The 23988-nt window shown below is 42.4% G+C and overlaps 1 protein-coding gene across 1 annotated transcript in view; it reads left to right on the forward strand.

Annotated features, from left to right (window-relative positions):
* The first annotated feature begins 634 nt into the window (after positions 1–634).
* ADAMTS16 (ADAM metallopeptidase with thrombospondin type 1 motif 16) overlaps positions 635–23988 on the forward strand; it is a 366708-nt gene continuing 343354 nt past the window's right edge. The window contains exons 1-2 of the mRNA XM_044295482.1: positions 635–1558; positions 14906–15206. Coding sequence (XP_044151417.1) covers positions 635–1558; positions 14906–15206 — 1225 coding nt within the window. The remainder of the gene's footprint in view (positions 1559–14905; positions 15207–23988) is intronic.

A 23988-nucleotide genomic window follows, 5' to 3' on the forward strand; every position in this document is an offset into this window, starting at 1 on the left:
TTATGTCCCAATGCCAGCTTTTTAAGACTTTCAAACCACAGAATATAGAAATTTACAGAATCATTCCAGCAGCTTACCTCATTGATTCACTTCTTAATAGCAACATTTTATATTTCCATAATATGTTGGACACACCTTTTTACCACCTAGTTATACAATATGGTTATATAATTAGTATGTTGAAGAGTGTCTGTCATTTAGTCCTCTATTATAACATGTTTACAAAAAAATCAGTCTAACTGGAAAATATCTTATTTTCTGTAAAATGTTAATCAGTAATAAACTTACATGGCATGAGAATGATCAAAGTAAGTCATAACCACCACAGTATAAAACCTGCTATGCAAAATTGGATCACAATCCCCTTGAGGCCTACAAAGGAGAATTAGGCCAGATTCTCAGTAGGGCGAAATGGCGTAAGCTAATAAGTGCAAACGAGTTGGCATATCTTATGCCTGCCTGCCCGACACTACCGGCCTTCTATAGTCTACCTAAAATACATAAGGGGACTAACCCTTTAAAAGGGAGGCCGATAGTGTCGGGTATAGGTAGCCTTACGGAAAAAATAAGTATTTATGTCGATAAAATTTTGAGACCCTTTGTGTCTAGTCTACCGTCCTTTGTGAGGGATTCGATGGACGTCCTCAGAAGATTGAATGACATCAGATGTGAGAAAGACACCCTACTTGCCAGTTTGGATGTTGAAGCGTTATACAGCTCCATCCCACATAAGCAAGGCTGTGATGCAGCAAATGCTTTTTTACTGGAAAGGGGATCACAATATTGTGAACACAATGAATTTGTGATCACTTTGTTGAATTTCATTTTGCATCACAACATTTTCTTGTTTGACCGTTCCCTCTACCGCCAGCTCAGGGGGGTGGCAATGGGGAGCCCATGTGCTCCTACATTTGCTAACCTCTACCTGGGCTGGTGGGAGAGGGAGGTTGTCTTTAACGAGGAAATGGAACAATGGACCTCATCCATACTATTATGGATGAGGTTCATTGATGATGTTTTCATTTTGTGGAGAGGCACGAAGGAGGGGTTTGTGAATTTTGTTTCAAGACTAAATAGCAACTCTCTGGGTTTGTTTTTTACATCAGAGATTGATGAAAAACGACTCGCCTTTCTGGATCTTATGATTGAGATTGACCCTTCGGGTCACATTGCAACTAAGGTGTTCCGTAAACCGACGGCCACGAATGCCCTCTTGAGATGGGAGAGTGGACACCCCCACCCGCTCAAGAAGGGCATCCCAAAGGGACAATATCTCAGGATGAGACGTAATTGTTCCCAATGGTCCGACTTCAAGGCCTCGGCTGATGACCTTAAAGTACGGTTTACAGATAAAGGTTATCCTAAATTAATTTTGAAGGAAGCTTATCAACATGCAGCAGCATGTAATAGAGAAGAACTGTTGCACCCTAGGAACAGAACATCTGAAGAGGCACAGATACGAATTATCGGTACTTTTGACACAGCAAGCAGGGAGATACGCAGGCTACTCACTGAAAATTGGGACATTCTGAAAACTGACCCGGATGTTGGTCATTTGGTAGGCAGTAGCCCCATGATTACATACAGACGAGGGGGAAACATCAGGGACAAACTGGTTCATAGTGCCTTTACCAGCCCCAGAGATGCCACATGGCTGGGAACCAACAAACCTAAGGGCACCTATCAGTGTGGGAGCTGCGTTGCCTGCAGAGCTATCTTAAAAAGTACGAAATTCAGGAGCTCCATCACAGGACACGAATATGCGATCAAGTCCTTTATCAATTGTAGAACAGTTGGAGTGGTGTACTTAGCTACCTGTATCTGTGGTATTCAGTATACAGGCAAAACGAAACGTGAATTTAGGAGGCGTGTTGGCGAGCATCTCCTAAAAATCAAAAATTCAGGAGACACCCCGATAGCACAACATGTGGCCACTTGCCATGCTGGCAATTTGGACTGTTTTAAATTCCAAGGTATAGAACATGTTAGGCCACCACCGAGGGGAGGTGACATCGACACACTGTTGCTTAAAAAAGAGGCACAGTGGACATTTGTTCTAAATACTGTGAAACCTAACGGCCTCAATGACACAATCTCCTTTACCTGTTTTATTGAATAACCTCTAGTTGCGGATATCACTCTCCATATTTTCTTTTAAACATCTGTTGAGTAGTGATATACTTGCCTTCTTGGGATCCTTCATGTCCGATATATATACTGTATATGCTGTACTGGATAATTCTGGTATTGATTCTTATACATCTCCTTTCCAGTATTGCTGTCATTCTATTGTAATTTAATATGGGAGGTATGGGATCATCCTCCTGAAATAATTATAATATTGAAGAGATTCATATTGCTGGCTATGCATCCTTTTATTATTAATGTCCTCTGATGTTTATAAAACCCTAGCAATCTTTGCAGAACAAATATATTTCCTCCTTTCTGCTTTAACAATGCAGTAAAGAGAGAAGACATCCGTCATTGGCTTCTCCCCTCCCCTATGGATGACGCGGAGGGGTGGGTGGAGCGGCAGCTTTCCCAGTCCCTTGCTGATGACGAGATGGGATGCGCGTCATCCGGTCGCGACGGGATAAACAATGCGCGGCCGGATGACGCGCTCTGCTCCGGATTGGGCATCGGGTAAGGTGGCCTCAAAGATGGGAGGTGTCTCCTCCATTTAAACAAGCCCGTGCTACGCGCGGGTCACGGCCATATTGCCGAAGGCTCTCTGCTGCACACACGTCATCAGTGGCGTTCAGCACATTCTGTGAAAACACTTAGTTCATTAGTAACCGCTATCCCCAGTGTAAGGGGAATGATATCTAAACGGTGACAGTGAGCTTGATGTGTAATATAGGGCTACATGCATCACACCAACTGCATATAGTTCCTCATTTAGGCAGATGATCTCTGAGGCCTCTTGCTGCTCTGTAATGCACCCGGTGTGAGAGGGTGACATGCGGTGATAACAGAGGCTTCAGTTATTTGCTCCTGATGAACCAACTAACAGGTTGGACAAGAGAAACGCGTCGAGCAATCATTCTCTGTGGCAACAACTACAGACTGACTTGCTGACTGTAGAAGCCTACGGCCTGTTCCTACATTATTATCGATTGGGGTTTGGGCTATCCTAGTAGTGCTACCTGACACTGTGTGGTGTGCAGAGTCTCTCCTACTAGAGACCTGTCACATTCACCCACTGTTTCAATCAGGTGCCTATGTATGGAAGCTACCTATACACCCCAGATAAATTAGAGGAACATGCCATATATCATTGACTCCTTATATTTTGGAGCTCTAGTGGTAGGGATGATTATAGGGATCAGCATCATCAGTCTGAGATATCCCTTTTCACCCTACCAAGCCTAACGTGTTGCAGACAATTTTAATATATAATTTAATAAAAATAATTTTAACGTACTTTATTTAGGCAGTAAAAAGATACACTTTGAGCTAGTACGTAAACGCTATTGTGAATCACCAGTTAATTCCACCACAGTACTTTTACACGTAACACTTTTTTGTAAAATACTCCCATATAACCAACAGTCCATACATAGTGATACTTTGTTCACACATTGTCATACAGTATCCACATAAAACCAAAATGGTGTCTCCACTGCCAGAGGATTCTAACCAGCTGTCACAACCATGTGTGACTTGGAGGATAGAGAAGGGGACACAATCAGTAGTTTTATTTAGTTATTTAATATTTATTATTTTATTTGTTTTGATGATTAAAGAGGTTGTCCAACCAAATTTCCTATAAAAAAAAAGACTCGGGGCCGTGTACAATAATAAAATAAGCTATACTTGCCTTATTGATCTCCAAAGAAAAGATTAGTTGACCATTGTTGCTTCGTCCAGACAGCTAGGTGCATGGAAAATCCGGAGCCATGCAGATTAACATATCATCTAAAGCAATTCAGTACCCAAGTGTTTTTGTAAAATCCACAGGCTTTATTTAAGAGATAATGAGTACCATGTAGAACAACACTGTATGTCCTGCCTATGCATTTTGAACCCTGTGGTTCTTAATCATGGCCCTCATTAGTGATGAGCGAGCTTGGTTCGGACTACTCTGTCAAATCACGGTTTGTTCCTAACATTTATTCATCCATAGCAGTTCCGTATGAGTATAAAATTTATGGCCTCCTATGAGGCTTTGTAGATATGGCTCCCAGTAAACTGAGACTTCCTTAGTCTTGGCACATGCATTTATGTTTCAAAATCCAAATCTGAACTCAAGTTCATTAATAATTGTGGCACATTTCACGACACCAGCGTTCGGATTTGGATTCTGAAACATAGATGCATGCGCCCTCGCCAAGACCAAGGGTAATGGCGCAGCATATGGGAGAAAATACACCATTTTTAGCTGTCCCATTCCCGCCACTCTATTATGAGTGCTTTGTTTATGTGGCTGCAGTGACAGTGATGATGCCTGTGACGTGCTGCGCAGTGCTTGCTTCATGGTTTAGGTCAAATATTCTTACGGACAGTTTTTTTTTTTTTTTTTCTGCCAGACATTACCGACAGCTGAAGACAAATTTACAGGCGTTTGGCTACCCTGGTTTGCAAGTGGTACAATTATTGAAATATACCACATGGCTAGTATTGCAATTAATATAACTGCTCATTTTATTACTTTTTTATCTGTGATTGACCGCTATCTCTGTGTACACAGTCATAGAGGGAAGGCGGTCAATAACTAATAGGACCTCCTCCTTGACTTCAAAGTCCAGAATGAGCAGAAAATTTAATGAATGAAACAAGTTTTACTTAATCTTTTACGACAAAATTACATGTCAATGCATTCAGCTTCTCCTGCTCTATAACATGCTGCCTTCACCACAGACGCCATGTTTAGTCTGACAGGTTCCCTTTAAGAAAAAGGTTTCAATCGTGTAGGAAAGACATGCACCTTACTGATCCCCGAACATTCCGTGGCTACACTGGTCACCCACTTTAGCTGGTGACTGCCTGAGATGTCCTCTCCCATTTATCAAAAGTATTCAGAAAGTACAAACTCTTGGGGAACCAGGAAGCATTAGAACAGGATCAATGGTGGACGTAGAAGGGGAGTATCAATTATTTTATTATTTTACAAAATGACCTATTTAAGGTACATTCACGAGGATCTGAATGGATCTGCTGCATAAATTACATACAGGTGAAGATTTAAAGTCTTCAGCATGTCAACTTATTTTGTGTATTTTTTAGCACAGATTTTGCAATGCAAAATCACCTTTGCAATTCATAAGGTGAAATCCTCTGCAATTTAGCAGCAAAATCAATCAAAATTGGTATATAACTCATGCATATTTTGTTGTAGGTTAAGCCACAGATCCATGACGAAATCCACGGTGGATTTTCAATTATATTTTCAATCCCATATGGGCGAACCTTTAGGGCTGTTTCAGATAAGCGTTTCCTGTGCGGTAATCAACTCTGTGTGTGTCATTCTCCGTTATAGACACTGTACTTTTAGCAGGAGCAATAATTTATAGTGCGATGTGTCTCTGCATAACTTGCATCGACTGCATTATACTGACCGCATTATTTCAGTATAATTCTGTAGAAGTAAGGTCATGCAGAGACACACAGCATTATAAATCAGTATAATGCCATGCGCACCTGTGAAAACAGCAGTGTCCATAATGGAGACTCACACTAACACACAGTGTGATTCATGCACTGGACATGCTTGTCTAAAACAGCCCTTAGGACCCTTTCACACGGGCGAGTTTTCCGTGCGGGTGCGATCCGTGCGGCGAACGTATGGCACCCGCACTAAATCCTGACCCATTCATTTCTATGGGGCTGTGCACATGAGCGATGTTTTTAACGCATCACTTGTGCGTTCAGTTGAAATCGCAGCATGCTCTATATTTTCCGATTTTGACGTGACGCAGCCCCCATAGAAGTGAATGGGGTGTGTGAAAATCGGATGGCATCCGCAAGCAAGTACGGATGCCGTGCGATTTGCACGCATGGTTGCTAGGAGACCATCAGGATGGAGACCCGATCATTATTATTTTCCCTTATAACATGGTTATAAGGGAAAATAATAGCATTCTGAATACAGAATGCATAGTAAACCAGCGCTAGAGGGGTTAAAAAAAAATAAAAAAAAATGTAACTCACCTTAGTCCACTTGCTCGCGAAGCCCGGCATCTCCTTCTGTCTCCGCTGCTGATGAACAGGACCTGGGATGAGCTGCTCCATTAAATAGAGCTTAAGGACCTTCGATGACGTCACTCCGGTCATCACATGGTCTTTTACCATGGTGAATCACCATGGTAAAAGATCATGTGACGTACCATGTGATGACCGGAGTGATGTCATCGAAGGTCCTTAACCTGTATTTAATGGAGCAGCTCACCCCAGGTCCTGTTCATCAGCGGAGACAGAAGGAGATGCCGGGCTTCGCGAGCAAGTGGACTAAGGTGAGTTACATTTTTTTTTATTTTTTTTTAACCCCTCTAGCGCTGGTTTACTATGCATTCTGTATTCAGAATGCTATTATTTTCCCTTATAACCATGTTATAAGGGAAAATAATACAATCTTCAGAACATCAATCCCAAGCCCGAACTTCTATGAAGAAGTTCGGGTTTGGGTACCAAACATGCGCGATTTTTCTCACGCGAGTGCAACGCATGACAATGTTTTGCACTTGCGCAGAAAAAATCGCGCATTTTCCCGCAACACACCCGGCTCTTATCCGGGCAAAAAAAATGACGCCCGTGTGAAAGAGGCCTTAAAGTCCTTGCAAGTTCAGTACAGATATTTCAGCATAGTGCAGGCAACTGGGAGTTTTACCAAAGCTAGTGAAAAGAAAAAAAAGTTAAGTATTAGCAAAAAAAACATTAAAGAGCTTTTTCTTTCCAAAAAGCCTTTTAAAAATTAGAGCAAAAATCTAACTGCTTATATAAGCAGGATGGCACTTTTCTTTTGCACTAGATTTGATACGTGTGTCCTATTGTATTGATATGAATGTCAATAAGTGGATATTCCTTTATTAATATCTAACAATATTGCAAAAGACATTGCAAAACTGTAGTCTTTGTGTGTCAGTTGCCCATACACCATCAGTAGCTGCCCTCCGACAGATATCTCTCACAACTCCTACATACATGTTAAGTTTGGCTGAATGTGTTTTCAGTGAGGAGAGAGGAAAAACCTTTCACATCTTTCAGGAGACAGAAATACAAATTCAGTTCAACTTAGGCCTCTTTCACACTTGCGTTGTCCGGATCCAGCGTGTACTCCACTTGCCGGAATTACACGCCGGATCCGGAAAAACGCAAGTGTACTGAAAGCATTTGAAGACTGATCCGTCTTCAAAATGCTTTCAGTGTTACTATGGCAGCCAGGACGCTATTAAAGTCCTGGTTGCCATAGTAGTAGTGGGGAGCGGGGGAGCAGCATACTTACCATCCGTGCGGCTCCCGGGGCGCTCCAGAATGACGTCAGAGCGCCCCATGCGCATGGATGACGTGTCCATGCGATCACGTGATCCATGCGCTTGGGGCGCCCTGACGTCACTCTGGAGCGCCCCGGGAGCCGCACGGATGGTAAGTATGCTGCTCCCCGCTCCCCACTGCACTTTACCATGGCTGCCAGGACTTTAGCGTCCCGGCAGCCATGGTAACCATTGAGAAAAAGCTAAACGTTGCATCCGGCAATGCGCCGAAATGACGTTTAGCTAAAGGCCGGATCCGGATCAATGCCTTTCAATGGGCATTCATTCCGGATCCGGCCTTGCGGCAAGTGTTCCGGATTTTTGGCCGGAGCACGTTCCGGATTTTTGGAACGGAAGACATCCTGATGCATCCTGAAGGACGGACTGTCCATTCAGAATGCATTAGGAAAATCCTGATCAGTATTCTTCCGGCATAGAGCCCCGACGACGGAACTCTATGCCGGAAGACTATAACGCAGGTGTGAAAGAGCCCTTATCCTTCTCTCCACGAGGGGACAGATTTGGGAGCTACAGGGGTCTTTAGTTAGAGAAGATTCAGGGGTTGGCATGGCTACTAATAATTGTATGTTTATACTCTATATAAGCCTATATTGCAATATTGAGTTGAGATTTCCAGTAATCATATGCTAAGTACCCTATGCTTTATTTTCAAGAATTCCAGCAAAGGTTACTCCCTTGCTTTTGGCTCCAATTTGTTTTGTCACTATACATATACTGAAAATTTTCTAGCTAGAATGAGGGAGTTTGGGGAGTGTTTTCTTCAACTAGAGTGTGTCTGATCATTTTATAAACTCTTAACCATAATTGTACAACTTCAGATCCAGATCGACCGATTATCGGTTTTACCGATATTATCGGCCGATATTGAGGATTTTGACTGTTATCGGTATCTGCATTTATTTTGCCGATATTCCGATAACTTATGGGGAACACAGAACACTGCTCTCAGCGCTCTTCGTGTTCCCTCAGCAGCAGCACTGAGGAGAAGGAAGCAGTGTCTCCCTCCCCCTGTGCTGCTGCTGCCGCTGCAGCCAATGGGAGGACAGGGGACAAGAGAAGGGGAGGGGCTGTGGCCACTGCGCCACCAATGAAGAGAAATCTCTCATTCATTCAAATTGAACAGGAGGTGGGAGCTGCAGAATCATAGCCGGCTCCCGACCTCTATGAGCTGTAGCTGCGATCTGTGGTAGTTAACCCCTCAGGTGCCGCGGATCGCAGCTACCGCTCATAGAGGTCGGGAGCCGACTATGTCATTCTGCAGCCAGCTCCCGCCTCCTGTATATGAATAAATGAGAGATTTAACTTCATTGGTGGCGCAGTGGACCCCCCCAAGCCCCCCAGTATTAATCATTGGTGGCGCAGTGCGCCCCCCACCCCCACATTAAAAACATTGGTGGCGCAGTGTGCCCCCCACCCAAGCCCCCCCCCCCCAGTATTAATCATTGGTGGCAGTGGCCACAGGATCCCCTCTCCCCTCCTCCTCTGATCGGAGCCCCAGCAGTGTAATCCTGGGGCTCCGATCGGTAACCATGGCAGCCAGGACGCTATTGAAGCCCTGGCTGCCGTGGTAAGCTCCATGCTGCTGTGTGCATAAAGCACAGAGCAGCAGGGACAGTGAGAGCTCCTATTCACCCTGATGGAGATATATCAGGGTGAATAGGACAAGGGTTCTAGTTTCTAAGGGGGCTAAAAGTTAGAAAAAAAAAAGTAAAAAAAATATAAAACACCAAAATATTAAGTAGAAATGAAAAAAGATTAAAAAAAAAAAAAAACACACATTAACAATAAACATTAATTTTCAGCAGATTTGTGTAGGAATTTTTTATTTTTTTTCAAAAATGAAAATTCCCAGAATATCGGTATAAATTATCGGCCTGAAAGTTCACAAAGTATCGGTATCGGCCCTAAAAAAAATTATATCGGTCGATCCATACTACCAGGTATACATGACTTCTCAGTTGTTTTCTCGGCACCAATTAGGTCACTTTTGAATGGTTTGGTTGTGTTCTATAAAAGTGAAGTTTTCCTTTAGAATATAATTTCTTTCATTATAGGTAAACAGCATATTGGGAAGGCAATACAAATGGTAATGTGTAAATCACAACCACATTCATCTAACGTGTAAATGTATGAATGCTTAAGGAACAATGGGGATAACACAAGTCACCTTTCTAATTAAACATTGCCTTATGCTTATGTAAACCTTTGGGATAAAGTGTTAATATGGTTTACCATACAGCAAAAAGCTCTATGTACAGTCATAGAACAATAATTGTATATTAACCATGTGGAACGCCTTGACAATTCTTTAAATGGCTATAAAGGAGTAGGACGGGAGTTATTCATTGAAGCAACCGTGTATTCTATGTTCTTTGCACCCACTGAAATAGTTTGTGGGTATTATTTGTGTTCCATATGGTTCAATGAAATTCAAAGCCAAAGATTACCTCTTCCACTGTACATGCAATAAAGCTTGACATGCTGACAATGACATTATAATGTACCCGCCCGGAAAGCTACATTGCCTGTATCAGCTTGCAGACAATCTTAAATTTTTTGGGAAAGCTTTACAGGTCAGAATAAGGTCAGAACAGGTTGCTTAAAGAAGTGATCCCTACTCTGACTACCCACCAACTACAGTTGTCAATATTTTTACTGAAGATCAGTCTTTTCTTGCATTCCTCACTTCCAGTGAACTTCAGTAAGATATTCTCTCCAGCTGGTTCTTTTTGGCTTCTACCATTTTCCCCCCATTCTACTTCTAGAGCAGTTACAGTGAGTACACCTTTCACATTTTGTAAATATTTTATTATATCTTTCCACGGGACAACACTGAAGATATGACACTTTGAAGCAATGTAAAGTAGTCAGTTTACAGCTTGTATAACAGTGTAAATTTTGTGTGCCCTCAAAATACCTCAACACACAGCCATTAATGTCTAAACCGTTATTATTACAGGGTCTCAGGTGTCAATGGTGAGCAGGTATATTAAATTTGGTGTTATCATGCTCACACTCTCTCATACTGGTCACTGGAAGTTCAACATAGCACCTCATGGCAAAGAACTCTCTGAGGATCTGAAAAAAAAAGAATTGTTGCTCTACATAAAGATGGCTGAGGCTATAATAAGATTGCCAATACCCTAAAACTGAGCTGCAGCATGGTGGCCAAGACCATACAGCGGTTTAACAAGACAGGTTCCACTCAGAACAGGCCTCTCCATGGTCGACCAAAGAAGTTGAGTGCACATGCTCAATGTCATATCCAGAGGTTGTCTGTTCAAAATAGACATTTGAGTGCTGCCAGCATTGCTGCAGAGGTTCAAGGGATGGGGGGTTAGCCTGTCAGTCCTCAGACCATATGCCATACACTGCATCAAATTGGTATGCATGGCTGTCGGAAGCCTCTTCTAAAGATGATGCACAAGAAAGCCCGCAAACAGTTTGCCGAGGACAAGCAGACTAAGGATATGGATTACTAGAACCATGTCCTGTGGTCTGATGAGACCAAGATAAACTTATTTGGTTTCAGATGGTGTCAAGCGTGTGTGGTGCCAACCAGGTGAGGAGTACAAAGACAAGTGTGTCTTGCATACAGTCAAGCATGTTGGTGAGAATGTTATGGTTTGGGTTTGCATGACTACTTCCGGCTGTGGGGAGCTACAGCTCATTGAGGGAACCATGAATACCAACATGTACTGTGACATACTGAAGCAGAGCATAATCCTCTCCCTTCGGAAACTATGCCGCCGGGCAGTATTCCAACATGATAACGACCCCAAACATATCTCCAAGACAACCACTTCTTTGAGGGTAAAGGTGTTGGAGTGGCCAAGCTTGTCTCCAGACATAAACCCTATTGAGCATCTATGGGCATCCTCAAACATTGCAAGGCATCCACCAGATCCATGATGTTGCAATGGAGGAATGGAAGAGGATTCCAGTGGCAACCTGTGAAGCTCTAGTGAACTCCATGTCCAAGAGAGTTAAGGCAGTGCTGGAAAATAATGGTGGCCATACAAAATATTGACACTTTGGACACAATTTGGCCTTTTTCAGTTAGAGGTGCACTCACCTTTGTTGCCAGCTGTTTAGACATTTAATGGCTGTGTGTTGAGTTATTTTGAGGGCATACCAAGGCAATACTGCTATACAAGCTGTACACTGACTACTTTACATTGTATCAAAGTGTCATATCAGTGTTGTCCCATGTAAAGATATAATAAAATATTTTAAAAAGGTGAGGGGTGTACTCTGCCCCATCAGTATCACTAAACATAGGGTATTTTGGGAAGGGCAGTTTCCTTCTCCTGACATGCCTGAGCTTTAGTACACACTTGGAGCCCCATGACCACTTAGCAGGGCTGAGGAAAAGATGGTAGACACACATGGGAAAGCATATAATAAAAAAGACTAGGTTCAGGAAACATGAGTACAGGGTCATACTATGTTTTTGACATACAATAGAGGTATACGTTTTTACCACTTACAAAATAACGTATACTAAAACAGGATCCAACTGGATAGCTGTACATCTGAATCCTGTTGTCTTTGACTTCTATTGAAAAAAAAAATGTATGTCTGGAAATTGTTTTGTTTTTTGCCAGGGCAGAAAAACATAACAGCATGTAATTTTCTGTCCATTCAAAAATGATTATACTAGATTATTAGTATAGATTATACTGTTTTTTTTTTTTTTTGTTTTGTTTTTCTTTTACAGTAGATGTCAAAGGCAACAGGATCCAACTGTATAGGCATTCAGTTGCATCCTGTTTTTAGTATGCGTTTTTCTTGCAGTAAGCAGAACAAATTCCACCTCAACTATATGCAAAAAATATGGTGTGAATCTAGTCTAAGTATTACATTTTAAAGGTGCATTCCAGCTTGTAATGCTGATGACCTATCCTCCAGAGGGTCAGTATTAGATCTGTGGTGGTCTCACACCCTGCACCCCCATTGATCCTCTGTTTTCTGCAGCAGCTGGCACTGGAAACAATGAACCGAGAACCAGAAGTAAAAGGCTCCATACATTGTGTGGTGGCCCTGCCAACATGCTTTCAATCAGTCTCATTAAAGTAAATATGAGCTGAGCTTCAGTAGGCCGCCATGGCCACTACAAAATGGATGGAGCCTTCCGGCTTCAGCTCTGTCCACTGTTTTTTGTTAATTTGTTGCTGTCCCAGGAACTTATGGCAGAAGTTTAAAGAAGTAGCTACGTATTGGCCATATTAGGTGTCATAGTGTTGTTTTTTTTAACCTTGTTGTCAAGAGTTCACCATCTCATTTTTCTTTTCTGTCAGCAACTGAGACCTTTACCCATCCTATTACGTTCATTGTGCAAAGAAATCCTTGATTGAATATACACGCCTTTCATGTAAAACGTGGTATCACAGACCCATAGACTATAAAGTGCATGATGGATCTGTAATCACAGACAAATAGGGCATGTTTCTGTGGTGACGCCAAAGACCCACGGTCCATGTAAAACCACTGATGGTGTAGATACACACATTTAAAGGGGTTATCCCATGAATAATGTAAAAAATGGAAATCAGACATGATATAGTACATGACATCATCTTTCTAACAAAGCAAGAACCAACCCTGTACCTCACATGAATCCAGAGATCTCCACATTAATGTCTCAGCTAGTATTATATCAAGGCAGAAAGGGAAAGATAGAGACCCTGGGTGTCCTAGAACGGATGGAGGACAATGACTACCCAATGTAAACGCAACAGGGCACCCATGAAGAAATAACTTGGTACAAGCTCCGAGTGCAATAACGAAGAAAGAAGGAAGAAGCTCAGAGTACCAAAAAAATAATAATTAAATTAATAGATAAGCAAAAAAAAATATAAGTAATATATAAATATTTTATTAGGATAGTATCAAAACATGATTAAAAATACATATAAATGATGCCATGAACAGAGTAGAGGGAACAGGGAAAAGGAGAAAAAGGGCGCCACCCTGGGAGAACACACAGGTCACAAAATACATAATACAAAAAAGGTAGTGGTCATGGTAAGTGTTAGGTACAATGACCAGCCCATAGGCCGAAATATAACGAAAAATGACAGGGTAATATGAGGTAAGCGAAGGTCAATAAAGAAAACCTACCACGGCTATGATGCATGTAATGCTGGACAAAAGGATAATGGTGAGATGTATGGCCAGCAAAGGAATAGAAAAATCTGATGAGAAGTCTCAACAACGGCAACACCAGGTCGTGAGAGGAAGATTATGACCTAGAGCTTACCTAAGTGGCGCCACCCCAACGCGCGTTTCGGCGTGCCTTCGTCAGCGCCATCCTGGGTTGTGCGTCCACACAAGGTCCATCTTAGGTAAGCTCTAGGTCATAATCTTCCTCTCACGACCTGGTGTTGCCGTTGTTGAGACTTCTCATCTGATTTTTCTATTCCTTTGCTGGCCATACATCTCACCATTATCCTTTTGTCCAGCATTACATGCATCATAGCCGTGGTAGGTTTTCTTTATTGACCTTCGCTTACCTCATATTACCCTGTCATTTTTCGTTATATTTTGGCCTATGGGCTGGTCATTGTACCTAACACTTACCATGACCACTACCTTTTTTGTATTATGTATTTTGTGACCTGTGTGTTCTCCCAGGGTGGCGCCCTTTTTCTCCTTTTCCCTGTTCCCTCTACCCTGTTCATGGCATCATTTATATGTATTTTTAATCATGTTTTGATACTATCCTAATAAAATATTTATATATTACTTATATATTTTTTTGCTTATCTATTTATTTATTTTATTATTTTCTTTTGGTACTCTGAGCTTCTTCCTTCTTTCTTCGTTAGATTTATATCAAGCTGAAAGCTCAGGAGGAGTGTCTTTTCTGCTGCAGCTCAGGGGGCGTGTCCATGCTCTCCCTATCACAGCTCAGGATGCAGTTGAAAGATGAAACTGAACATGTGCGCCCTCCTCAGTGAACAGGTCAAAGAAATGAGAAAAAGGAAAAACAGTAAGTGGCGCTGTACATATACATTGTATTGAATAACTCAGTGGCTATACAAAAATTTGTATTATATGCAATTACAAAAGTATTCAGATCCAGGAGCTGGTTTGAAAACTGTAGAATATTTTTCATGGGACAACCCCTTTGTGTCAATGCATGTGTAAGCTGTCCATAGAGACCATGGGCAGCACATGTCCGTAATTCACTGATTACTGGCCTTACACTGTAAGATCAGAGAGCTCCAACAGGTGAAAACTCCCATTGGCATGATTTTGAAATGTCAAACTGATACAAGTAGAATGGGTTTTAGCTGAAAAATCTAGTTATTATATGTTTTGAAATGTTCTTATTTAGTCCACATTCGCCATTTCTAAATTTTGCTCATTACTTTAAATGTTTGTGATAAATATTTGTTTTCTGTTTCTAGTCAGGTTTAATAAGGACACAAGAGGCTGATTATTTCTTGAAACCACTGCCTGAACACATTACACTCAAGCACAATTACTCCACTTCAGATGGCCACCAGCCTCATGTCCTATATAAGAGATCAACTGACAAACGAATGTACAAGGAAAATATGGTGTCTCTAGTTGAAAGACAGCAAGAACTGGAAAATCACAATGGGATTTACCATGTCCATGCAAAAACTTCTCATCTAGATTATCAGAATAGAGACCAGAGCCATGGAAAAAGTAACAAACAGCACTACTGTGGAAGACGCAAGAAATGTATGTAAGGACATATTTTTATATTTAAAAAAAAGTAAGGGTGTATTTTGAAAAGTAAATTAACACAAGTTACTTTAGAGGGGTTGTCCAACTTTATGTCTTTATTGAATAATCCTAACCCAGCAAGACCTGTAAAGGGAAGCAAACTTGTTTGTTCCCAATTGCTTATTTTTAAATCTGTGGGTCCACCTCTAACTGTTCCTGTTTGTGAACTTCTGGTATGGACACGATCACATGCAATAACTGACTGTAGTGGTAACGTCCCCCAAGTGGAAAGTGTCCACAGTGATGTGCCACTTGGGGACATGGCTCCTGTCCATTCTGGAAGTTTACAATCAGGGACTAAAGTGCAGCAAAGAAAGTGGTGAATCCAAGGAGCTGGGACCAAGCATTGAAGACAGCAGTGAACACAAGGAATGAGAGCCAAGTGTTGCGGAGCAGGTAAGTGTACTACTCCTGACAGGTATTGTGCATACCTTGGGAGAAGGACAAACTTTTAATAGATGGGTAATGTACTCTGAATGCAGTTATAGTTTTTTTTGTGTGTTATAAAGACTGTTACTTTACAATTGATGAAGGGGCTGATGAAATTCACACATATTCTGAGCTAAGCCGTTTACTAGATATAAGGTGCAACAGATGGTAAATAAAACCTTTATTGCATATAAAAATATTCAACTAACTTTATTTGTTTTTTGGCTCTTGTGCACCAACATTGCAGGTTAAAAATGTATATTTTAATAGTTTAGACATTTTAGGGTGCAGCAATACCAGTTTTTTATTTGTATTGTTTATTTGTATGTGTAAAATTGGGAAAGGAGGTGATTAGAATTTTTACAATTTTATGGGTATTTTATATTTCTAAAAATATTTTTTACGTTACATAGAATCAATGGGTGTCAGCTGTATAACACATCTGGCACCCACAAAATATGGAGCTGGCTCAGTTCCTGAGCCCGCGTCATAACCCCTTCTGCCATTAAATGTACACTGTATTGACAAAAGTATTGGAACACACCTCTTAGAAATTGAATTCAGTTGTCTCATTACCATAGGTGTATAAAATCAAGCACCTAGCCATGTAGTCTACTCTTACAAATATTTTTGAAAGAATAGGTAGTTTTAAAGAGCTCACTGAGTTCAAGTGGGCTACTCTAATAGGATGCCACTATTGTAGCAACTCAGTTTGTAAAAATTCTTCCTTCCACCATCAATTGTGAGTGGTATTTTTTCAAAGTGAAAGCTGTTAGGAACCAGAGCAAGTTGGCGAGGGGATAGTTGCCGAGCTGCCATTTACTGCAAAGTTCCATCCTACTCTGGCATCAGCACAAAAACGGTGTGCTGGAAACTTCATGGTATGTGCTTCCATGGCTGTGCAGCTGCATGCAAGCCTTATATCAGCAAGCATAATGCCAACCATCGGGTAGTGTGGTGTAAACCATGTTGCCACTGGACTCTAGAGCAGTGGAAACTTGTTCTGTGGAGTGACAAATCACGCTTCTCTATCTGGTAGTCTGATGGATAAGTCTACATATGGTGAATGCCAAGAGAATGTTTCCTGCCTGACTGCATTGTGAAAGTCCCAAAGCCATAGCAGCATTCCTAAAACTAACTATACTTGATCTATGTACAAGCCAATACCTCATCTAATATGCAATCAGCGGTTCTTAGCAGATATATTTTTTATCAAAACGTATCTGGTCCCATCCACCAACAGCAAGGTGACCTCAATACAGATGGCTACCTAACTCTAAACCTATTTCTATGCCGTATGGGCATCTACTTTCAAGGAGAGCTGAACCCATACAAACACTGACTGATACCATTATTACCACTGGGGAGTAAGCAAGCAATGACCTGTTGTGTCACTCTATGCCAGCAAACCTTCCATGAGCAGGAGGCGCATGGTCAGCTATGCACGTCACCTAATAAAAAAATAAAAATAAAAAGTGACTGCATTGTGCAAACTGTAAAGTTTGGTGGAGGAGAGATAATGCTATGGGGTTGTTTTTTAAGATTTGGTCTATACCCCTTAGTTCCAGTAGAGGAAAACCTAATGTTTCAAGATTCCAAGACATTTCGAACAATTGTATGCTTTCAAAACAGTTTGGGGAAGAACTTTTTCTGTTCCAATATGACTGTGTCCTAGGCCACAATCTGAGGTCCATAAAATGGGTTGGGTGAGTTTGGAGTGGAGGAACTTGACTGTTCCGACCACAGCCCCATCAAATACATTTAGGATGAACTAGAACAGAGATTGTGAGCCAGGTGCTCTCATCCAGCAAAATTGTTTGACCTCACAAAGGGTCTTATGTATGATTGGGAAAAAAAATACTACACTCTAAAAACTTATAGAAAGAGTGGGAGCTGTTTTAGCTGGAAAGCAGGACCAACTTTTTATTACTCCCCATGGATTTAGAATGGGATGTCTTAAAAACTCCTATATATGTAATGTGTAGGTGTTCCAATACTTTGTCCATATAGTGTGTGTCAAATTTTGGTAAGGAAAATTGAATTCATGCTCTGTAGTCAAAGTTTTAAAGTAAATAAAATATAAGCATCTTTAAAGTAGAACTGCTGATGAGTCAGTTTCATTGTAAAAGCTACAATATAAAGAACATTCTGAGTATTTCTGTCATGATTACTGAAAAGGGTAAAAAAAAACAGATAAAGGCATCACTAATTGCCCTTCCAGAACTAATATTAGGTTAGTCAAGAAAAATAGCTCTCCGGCACAAGTAAAGGCACCCATCCAAATTGTAAGCCAACAGCATAATGTGCCAGGTGAGGTCCAGACTCTCCCCAAACCAATGATATTGGTGGAGAGAAGAATCTGAAACTGAATATTTTCACCTAATCCTTTTGTTCTCCCTGGAGATAAGCCACTGCCAGATGTGTCAGGCAGCCACTTCTCTCTCCCCATTGACACCACAAATGCTGAGCTGAATCGAACCTGTATTTATATTGAGGAGTCGGGAGGGAGTCAGGAGATAAAGCTGTTGGTTGAACAATCATTTAACCAATAGCTATTGAATGTGTATGGCCAGCTAAAGAAAACTGTCCCTTTTAGTGCCTCTTTCGTGTGAGTTAATGTGGAACCCATTAAAGAGGCTTAATTGATGACACAGGATGTCAGGTAAACCAGAGACACCATCAGTAGACAACTCTGTTGTTTGCTCTCATTAGTAAAGATTAGCATTCTTAAAGGAAACCTATCACCTGGATTTTGTGAATAGAGCTGCGGACATGTGCTGCTAGATCATCGCTAGCACATCCGCAATATCCAGTCCCTATAGCTCTGTGTGCTTTTTTTTGGCTCAAAAAAACTATTGGATATATATGCAAATTAACCTGAGATGAGTCCTGTCTCTGAGATGAGTCCAGCATGAAGGAGCCCAGCACCACCCTGCATTCTCCGAATCTCCTCCTTGCTCCCCGACGTCACAAAGCTAGAGCGCCGTGATCTTGTGATACACAAGCTAGCGCATGCGCAGTTCATTGCCTGAGCCTGATACCCGCACAGGAAAGGAACACTATGCTGACACTGCACATGCGCTAGATGGCGCATCGCAAGATTACGGCGCTCTAGCTTTCTGACGTCGGAGAGCAAGGAGGAGATTCGGAGGATGCAGGGCAGTGCTGGGCTCCTTCACGCTGGACTCATCTCGGGGACAGGACTCATATCAGGTAAATTTCCATATCTATCAAATCGTTTTTTTTTTTTAGACAATGCACATGTCCACAGCTCTATTCACAAAATCCAGGTGACAGGTTCCCTTTAAGAAAATAAGTCATATTCACCTAACTGCTCCTATTCCAATTCTTCTACATCCCCTGCTTGTCTCTACTTCCTGGTCCCTCTTGACATACAAATTACTGGTCAGCTAATCAGTGGCTTATGTCATTCACCACTGCAGCCAGCAATTGACAGAATTGTCACTTCCTGTGGAAGCAATGGAACAGGAGTAGTGGGGCATGGTTAAGGTTAGTATAGTTGAAGAAAAGAGCGTCCACTACAGTAAAATCTTCAAATTTTATTCAGTAGACTATAAAAAATACATCTCCATAACTATCAGGCTGTTCACTACCAACGCATTTCAATCACAAACCAGACCTTGGCGGCGGGTGTTCTGCTTTTGCCCACTGCTCCCTCTTTTGCTACGCTGTTGGCTCGGTCTCACCACTGCCTCTTCCTCCGAACTGTGAATGTCAGTGGCACGACCTTCATTCCATGTGGGGTCTAGGACCTCATCGTCCCCTGCATCGTCTTCCACCCAGTCTTGATCCCTGACCTCCTGTTCAGTCTGCACACTGCAGAAAGACGCAGCAGTTGGCACCTGTGTTTTGTCATCATCAGAGACGTACTGAGGTGGTATTCCCATGTCCTCATCATCAGGAAACATAAGTGGTTGTGCGTCAGTGCATTCTATGTCTTCCACCGCTGGGGAAGGGCTAGGTGGATGCCCTTGGGAAACCCTGCCAACGGAGTCTTCAAACAGCATAAGAGACTGCTGCATAACTTGCGGCTCAGACAGTTTCCCTGGTATGCATGGGGGTGATGTGACAGACTGATGGGCTTGGTTTTCAGGCGCCATCTGTGCGCTTTTTGCAGAAGACTGGGTGGGAGATAATGTGAACGTGCTGGATCCACTGTCGGCCACCCAATTGACTAATGCCTGTACCTGCTCAGGCCTTACCATCCTTAGAACGGCATTGGGCCCCACCAAATATCGCTGTAAATTATGGCGGCTACTGGGACCTGAGGTAGTTGGTACACTAGGACGTGTGGCTGTGGTAGAACGGCCACGTCCTCTCCCAGCACCAGAGGGTCCACTAACACCACCACGACCATGTCCGCGTCCTTTACTAGATGTCTTCCTCATTGTTATCGTTCACCACAACAACAAAAATATCATTTGGCCCAATGTATTGAATTCAAATTCAGGCCTTTTTTTAAAGACACCTAACACTATCTGGCTATCTATTTAGGTACCGTATTACACTAATACAGGCACAGCAGTAACCACAGATTTAGCAGACTATAAATTTGAGGCCTATTATTTAGGCGCTGGGTGACAGGTTTATGTTTACAGACAGAATTAGACTGGTATATGCACAGTAGCGTGTGTGTGAAGTTATTGAAAATGACCCTATGTGCACCTTGAATCTTATATACCCTTTTAGGGATAGATTTAAAGGAGGTCTGATACAGCAGAAACCACTAATTTAGAGAATTGCTAAATTGGGATTGTATTTCAACCCAGAACAAAAACTGTGCTTTAACGGACACTAAATAACTCGCCCAGCCACAGCAATAACCACAGATTTAGCTGACTACAAATTTGACGCCTATTATTTAGGCGCTGGGTGACAGGTATACGTTTAGGGACAGAATTAGACTGGGATATGCACAGTAGCGTGTGTGTGAAGTTATTGAGAATGACCCTATCAGCACCTTGAATCTAAGATTCCCTTTTAGGGATAAATTTAAAGTAGGCCTGATACAGCAGAAACCACTAATTTTGAGAATTGCTAAATTGGGAATTGTATTTCAACCCAGAACAAAAACTGTGCTTTGACGGACACTAAATAACTCGCCCAGCCACAGTGTAAGAAACAGTCATGTAATGTGTCTAAGTTTCGTTATCCTGGTAAACTGTGTTAAAATTTAATGTATAATACTATTCTAGTAATACAGATAAATGTAAATGCCTGCAGTATTCGTTTGGTCAGTAGATGGCAGCATAGGACCAATTTGCATTGAAGTTTGCCATAGAGAAAGTGTATTAATGTGGTAGTGGCTCTTTAAAACAGCAGTTAAGTGTTGAAGTGACACGCCCCTTATGATGTCAGCCTGCCTCAGTGTGAGCAGGAACAATGAGGAAGAGGGACTGAAACTATAACGGCTGCCATCTTGGCTAGATAGAAAGCAAGTTCTGTGCTGTGTAAGACGTGTGTGGAGATACTAAAGGACGTTCCTGTGCAGCCAAGCTGTGTGAACTTCAGTCTAGAGACAGATGGAGTATAAAGAGACCGTGCATTTAGTGAAGCCAAGTTAAAAAGGACTGTGTGCAGCAGCTAACCTGTGGAGCCGACATTGGGCTGAGTGGATTGCCCCAAACAGTAAAGAGACTCACAGTGCTGTCGAGGTACCGGACAGTCACTGTAAAATTCTGGATTATATCCATCTGGTTTTCCGGCCTGCTGAGGAGGACTTCTTTGTTGCGGATCCTGCGCTGGTTATAAAGGAAAAGGACGACATCGGGCCCCACCGTGCACTTCCACAAACTGTAAGAGGTCCACTTGGACCACTGGGATAAGGGGGGTGCGCACCCGCTTGAAAGTTAGGGTCAGTTAGGGATAGTTCCTGGGACTGCTATTCCTTAGTGTCCGCACCGCGAACACGGACACAGCAAAGGTGGAAATTGTTGTAGTATTTGACTTGAATTGTTCATACTGTTTTATTGTTAACCTGCTTTTATTAATTGATAGTAAATGCAATTTTCTTAATCTTGACTTCTGCGTACGCACTCTTTTCTGGTTGCGGAGTCATACCACCTGCCTTGCTCTCGGTTCACAACAGAAATAACCACAGATTTAGCAGACTACAAATTTGAGGCCTATTATTTAGGCACTGGGTGACAGGTATACGTTTACGGACAGAATTAGACTGGGATATGGCGAAAAAATAACCACACTATTGATGGTTAAATGCACTTGGTGTGACAGCTTGACCAACCACACTATTGAGGGTTAAATGCACTTGGTGACAGGCTCAGCTTGCCCCTGATGTTGTATATGGCCAAAAAATAACCAGACTATTGATGGTTAAATGCACTTGGTGTGACAGCTTGACCCTGATGTAGGATTTAGCCAAAAAACAACCGCACTATTGAGGGTTAAATGCACTTGGTGACAGGCTCAGCTTGCCCCTGATGTAGTATATGGCCTAAAAATAACCAGACTATTGATGGTTAAATGCACTTGGTGTGACCGCTTGACCCTGATGTAGGATTTGGCCAAAAAACAACCGCACTATTGAGGGTTAAATGCACTTGATGACAGGCTCAGCTTGCCCCTGATGTCTAATAAGGGCCAAAAAATAACCAGACTATTGATGGTTAAATGCACTTGGTGTGACAGCTTGACCCTGATGTAGGATTTAGCAAAAAAACAACCACAATATTGAGGGTTAAATGCACTTGGTGACAGGCTCAGCTTGCCCCTGATGTAGTATATGGTCAAAAAATAACCAGACTATTGATGGTTAAATGCACTTGGTGTGACAGCTTGACCCTGATGTAGGATTTAGCCAAAAAACAACCGCACTATTGAGGGTTAAATGCACTTGGTGACAGGCTCAGCTTGCCCCTGATGTAGTGTATGGCCAAAAAATAACCAGACTATTGATGGTTAAATGCACTTGGCGTGACAGCTTGACCCTGATGTAGGATTTAGCCAAAAAACAACCACACTACTGAGGGTTAAATGCACTTGTTGGCAGCTTGTGCTGGCGCACCACAAGACACAAAATGGCCGCCGATCACCCCAGAAAAAAGTGACTGAAAAACGCTCTGGGCAGCCTAAAAACAGTGAGCAATTCAATAGCAGCAGTTCAATCATCCACAGCTGCAGATCGATCTCTGAATGAAGTCTTTTGGAGGAGTTAATCACTGCCTAATCTCGCCCTAACGTCGCAGCTGCAACCTCTCCCTATACTGATCAGAGAAGAGTGACGGGCGGCGCTATGTGACTCCAGCTTAAATAGAGGCTGGGTCACATGCTGCACTGGCCAATCACAGCCATGCCAATAGTAGGTATGGCTGTGACGGCCTCTTGGGGCAAGTAGTATGACGCTTGTTGATTGGCTGCTTTGCAGCCTTTCAAAAAGTGCCAAGAAAGTGACGAACACCGAACCCCGGACTTTTACGAAAATGTCCAGGTTCGGGTCCATGTCACGGACACCCCAAAATTCGGTTAGAACCCGAACTATACAGTTCGGGTTCGCTCATCCCTAGTTCTGATCACTTACAGATACTATAAAAGTACAAATGCTGATTAGCAATACGCTAATCAGCGAATCAGTGACTGCGGTGCGGTGGGCTGGGCGCTAACCGACGCTAACTACCTAACAAAGGGGCCTAAACTATCCTAAAATCTAACCGTCAATACTAGTGAAAAAAAAATGTGACAGTTTACACTGATCACTTTATCCCTTTCACTAGGCGATTGACAGGGGCGATCAAGGGGTTAATTGGGGTGATGGGGGGTGATCTGGGGGCTAAGTGTACTGTTTGGTGTACTCGCTGTGATGTGTGCTCCTCTGCTGGGACCAACCAACGAAAAGGACCAGCAGAGGAGCACAGAAGCCATTTAACACCTAATATTTATAAATATAAGGTGTTATATGGCTTCTGATTCATTTTTTTGAAAATCACCAGCCTGCCAGTGATGATCATTGGCTGGCAGGCTGGTGACGAAATGCTCCTTTAACTTTTGCGGGCCGGCTCTGTCCGAAATCTTGCGTCTCCCAAGAGGACGCGCCGGTGCGTCCAGGAGGAATAACAGGGCCGCTGCCAGGATGCGATCCTGCGTACGGCGGTCCTGTAGTGGTTAATCATGCCCTTTGGAATCCTGGTATGCAATAAGAAGATCCAAAAAGACTCCCTATTAGGCTTCCTGCACACGAACGTGTGCTTTCCGTTGCCGTATTGCGGACCACATTTGCGGATCCTCAATACACGTGTGCCATTCTGCAGCCATTCCGCATCACGGATGCGGA

The sequence above is a fragment of the Bufo gargarizans genome, chromosome 5, assembly GCF_014858855.1.
Source record: "Bufo gargarizans isolate SCDJY-AF-19 chromosome 5, ASM1485885v1, whole genome shotgun sequence".
Lineage (NCBI taxonomy): Eukaryota > Metazoa > Chordata > Amphibia > Anura > Bufonidae > Bufo > Bufo gargarizans.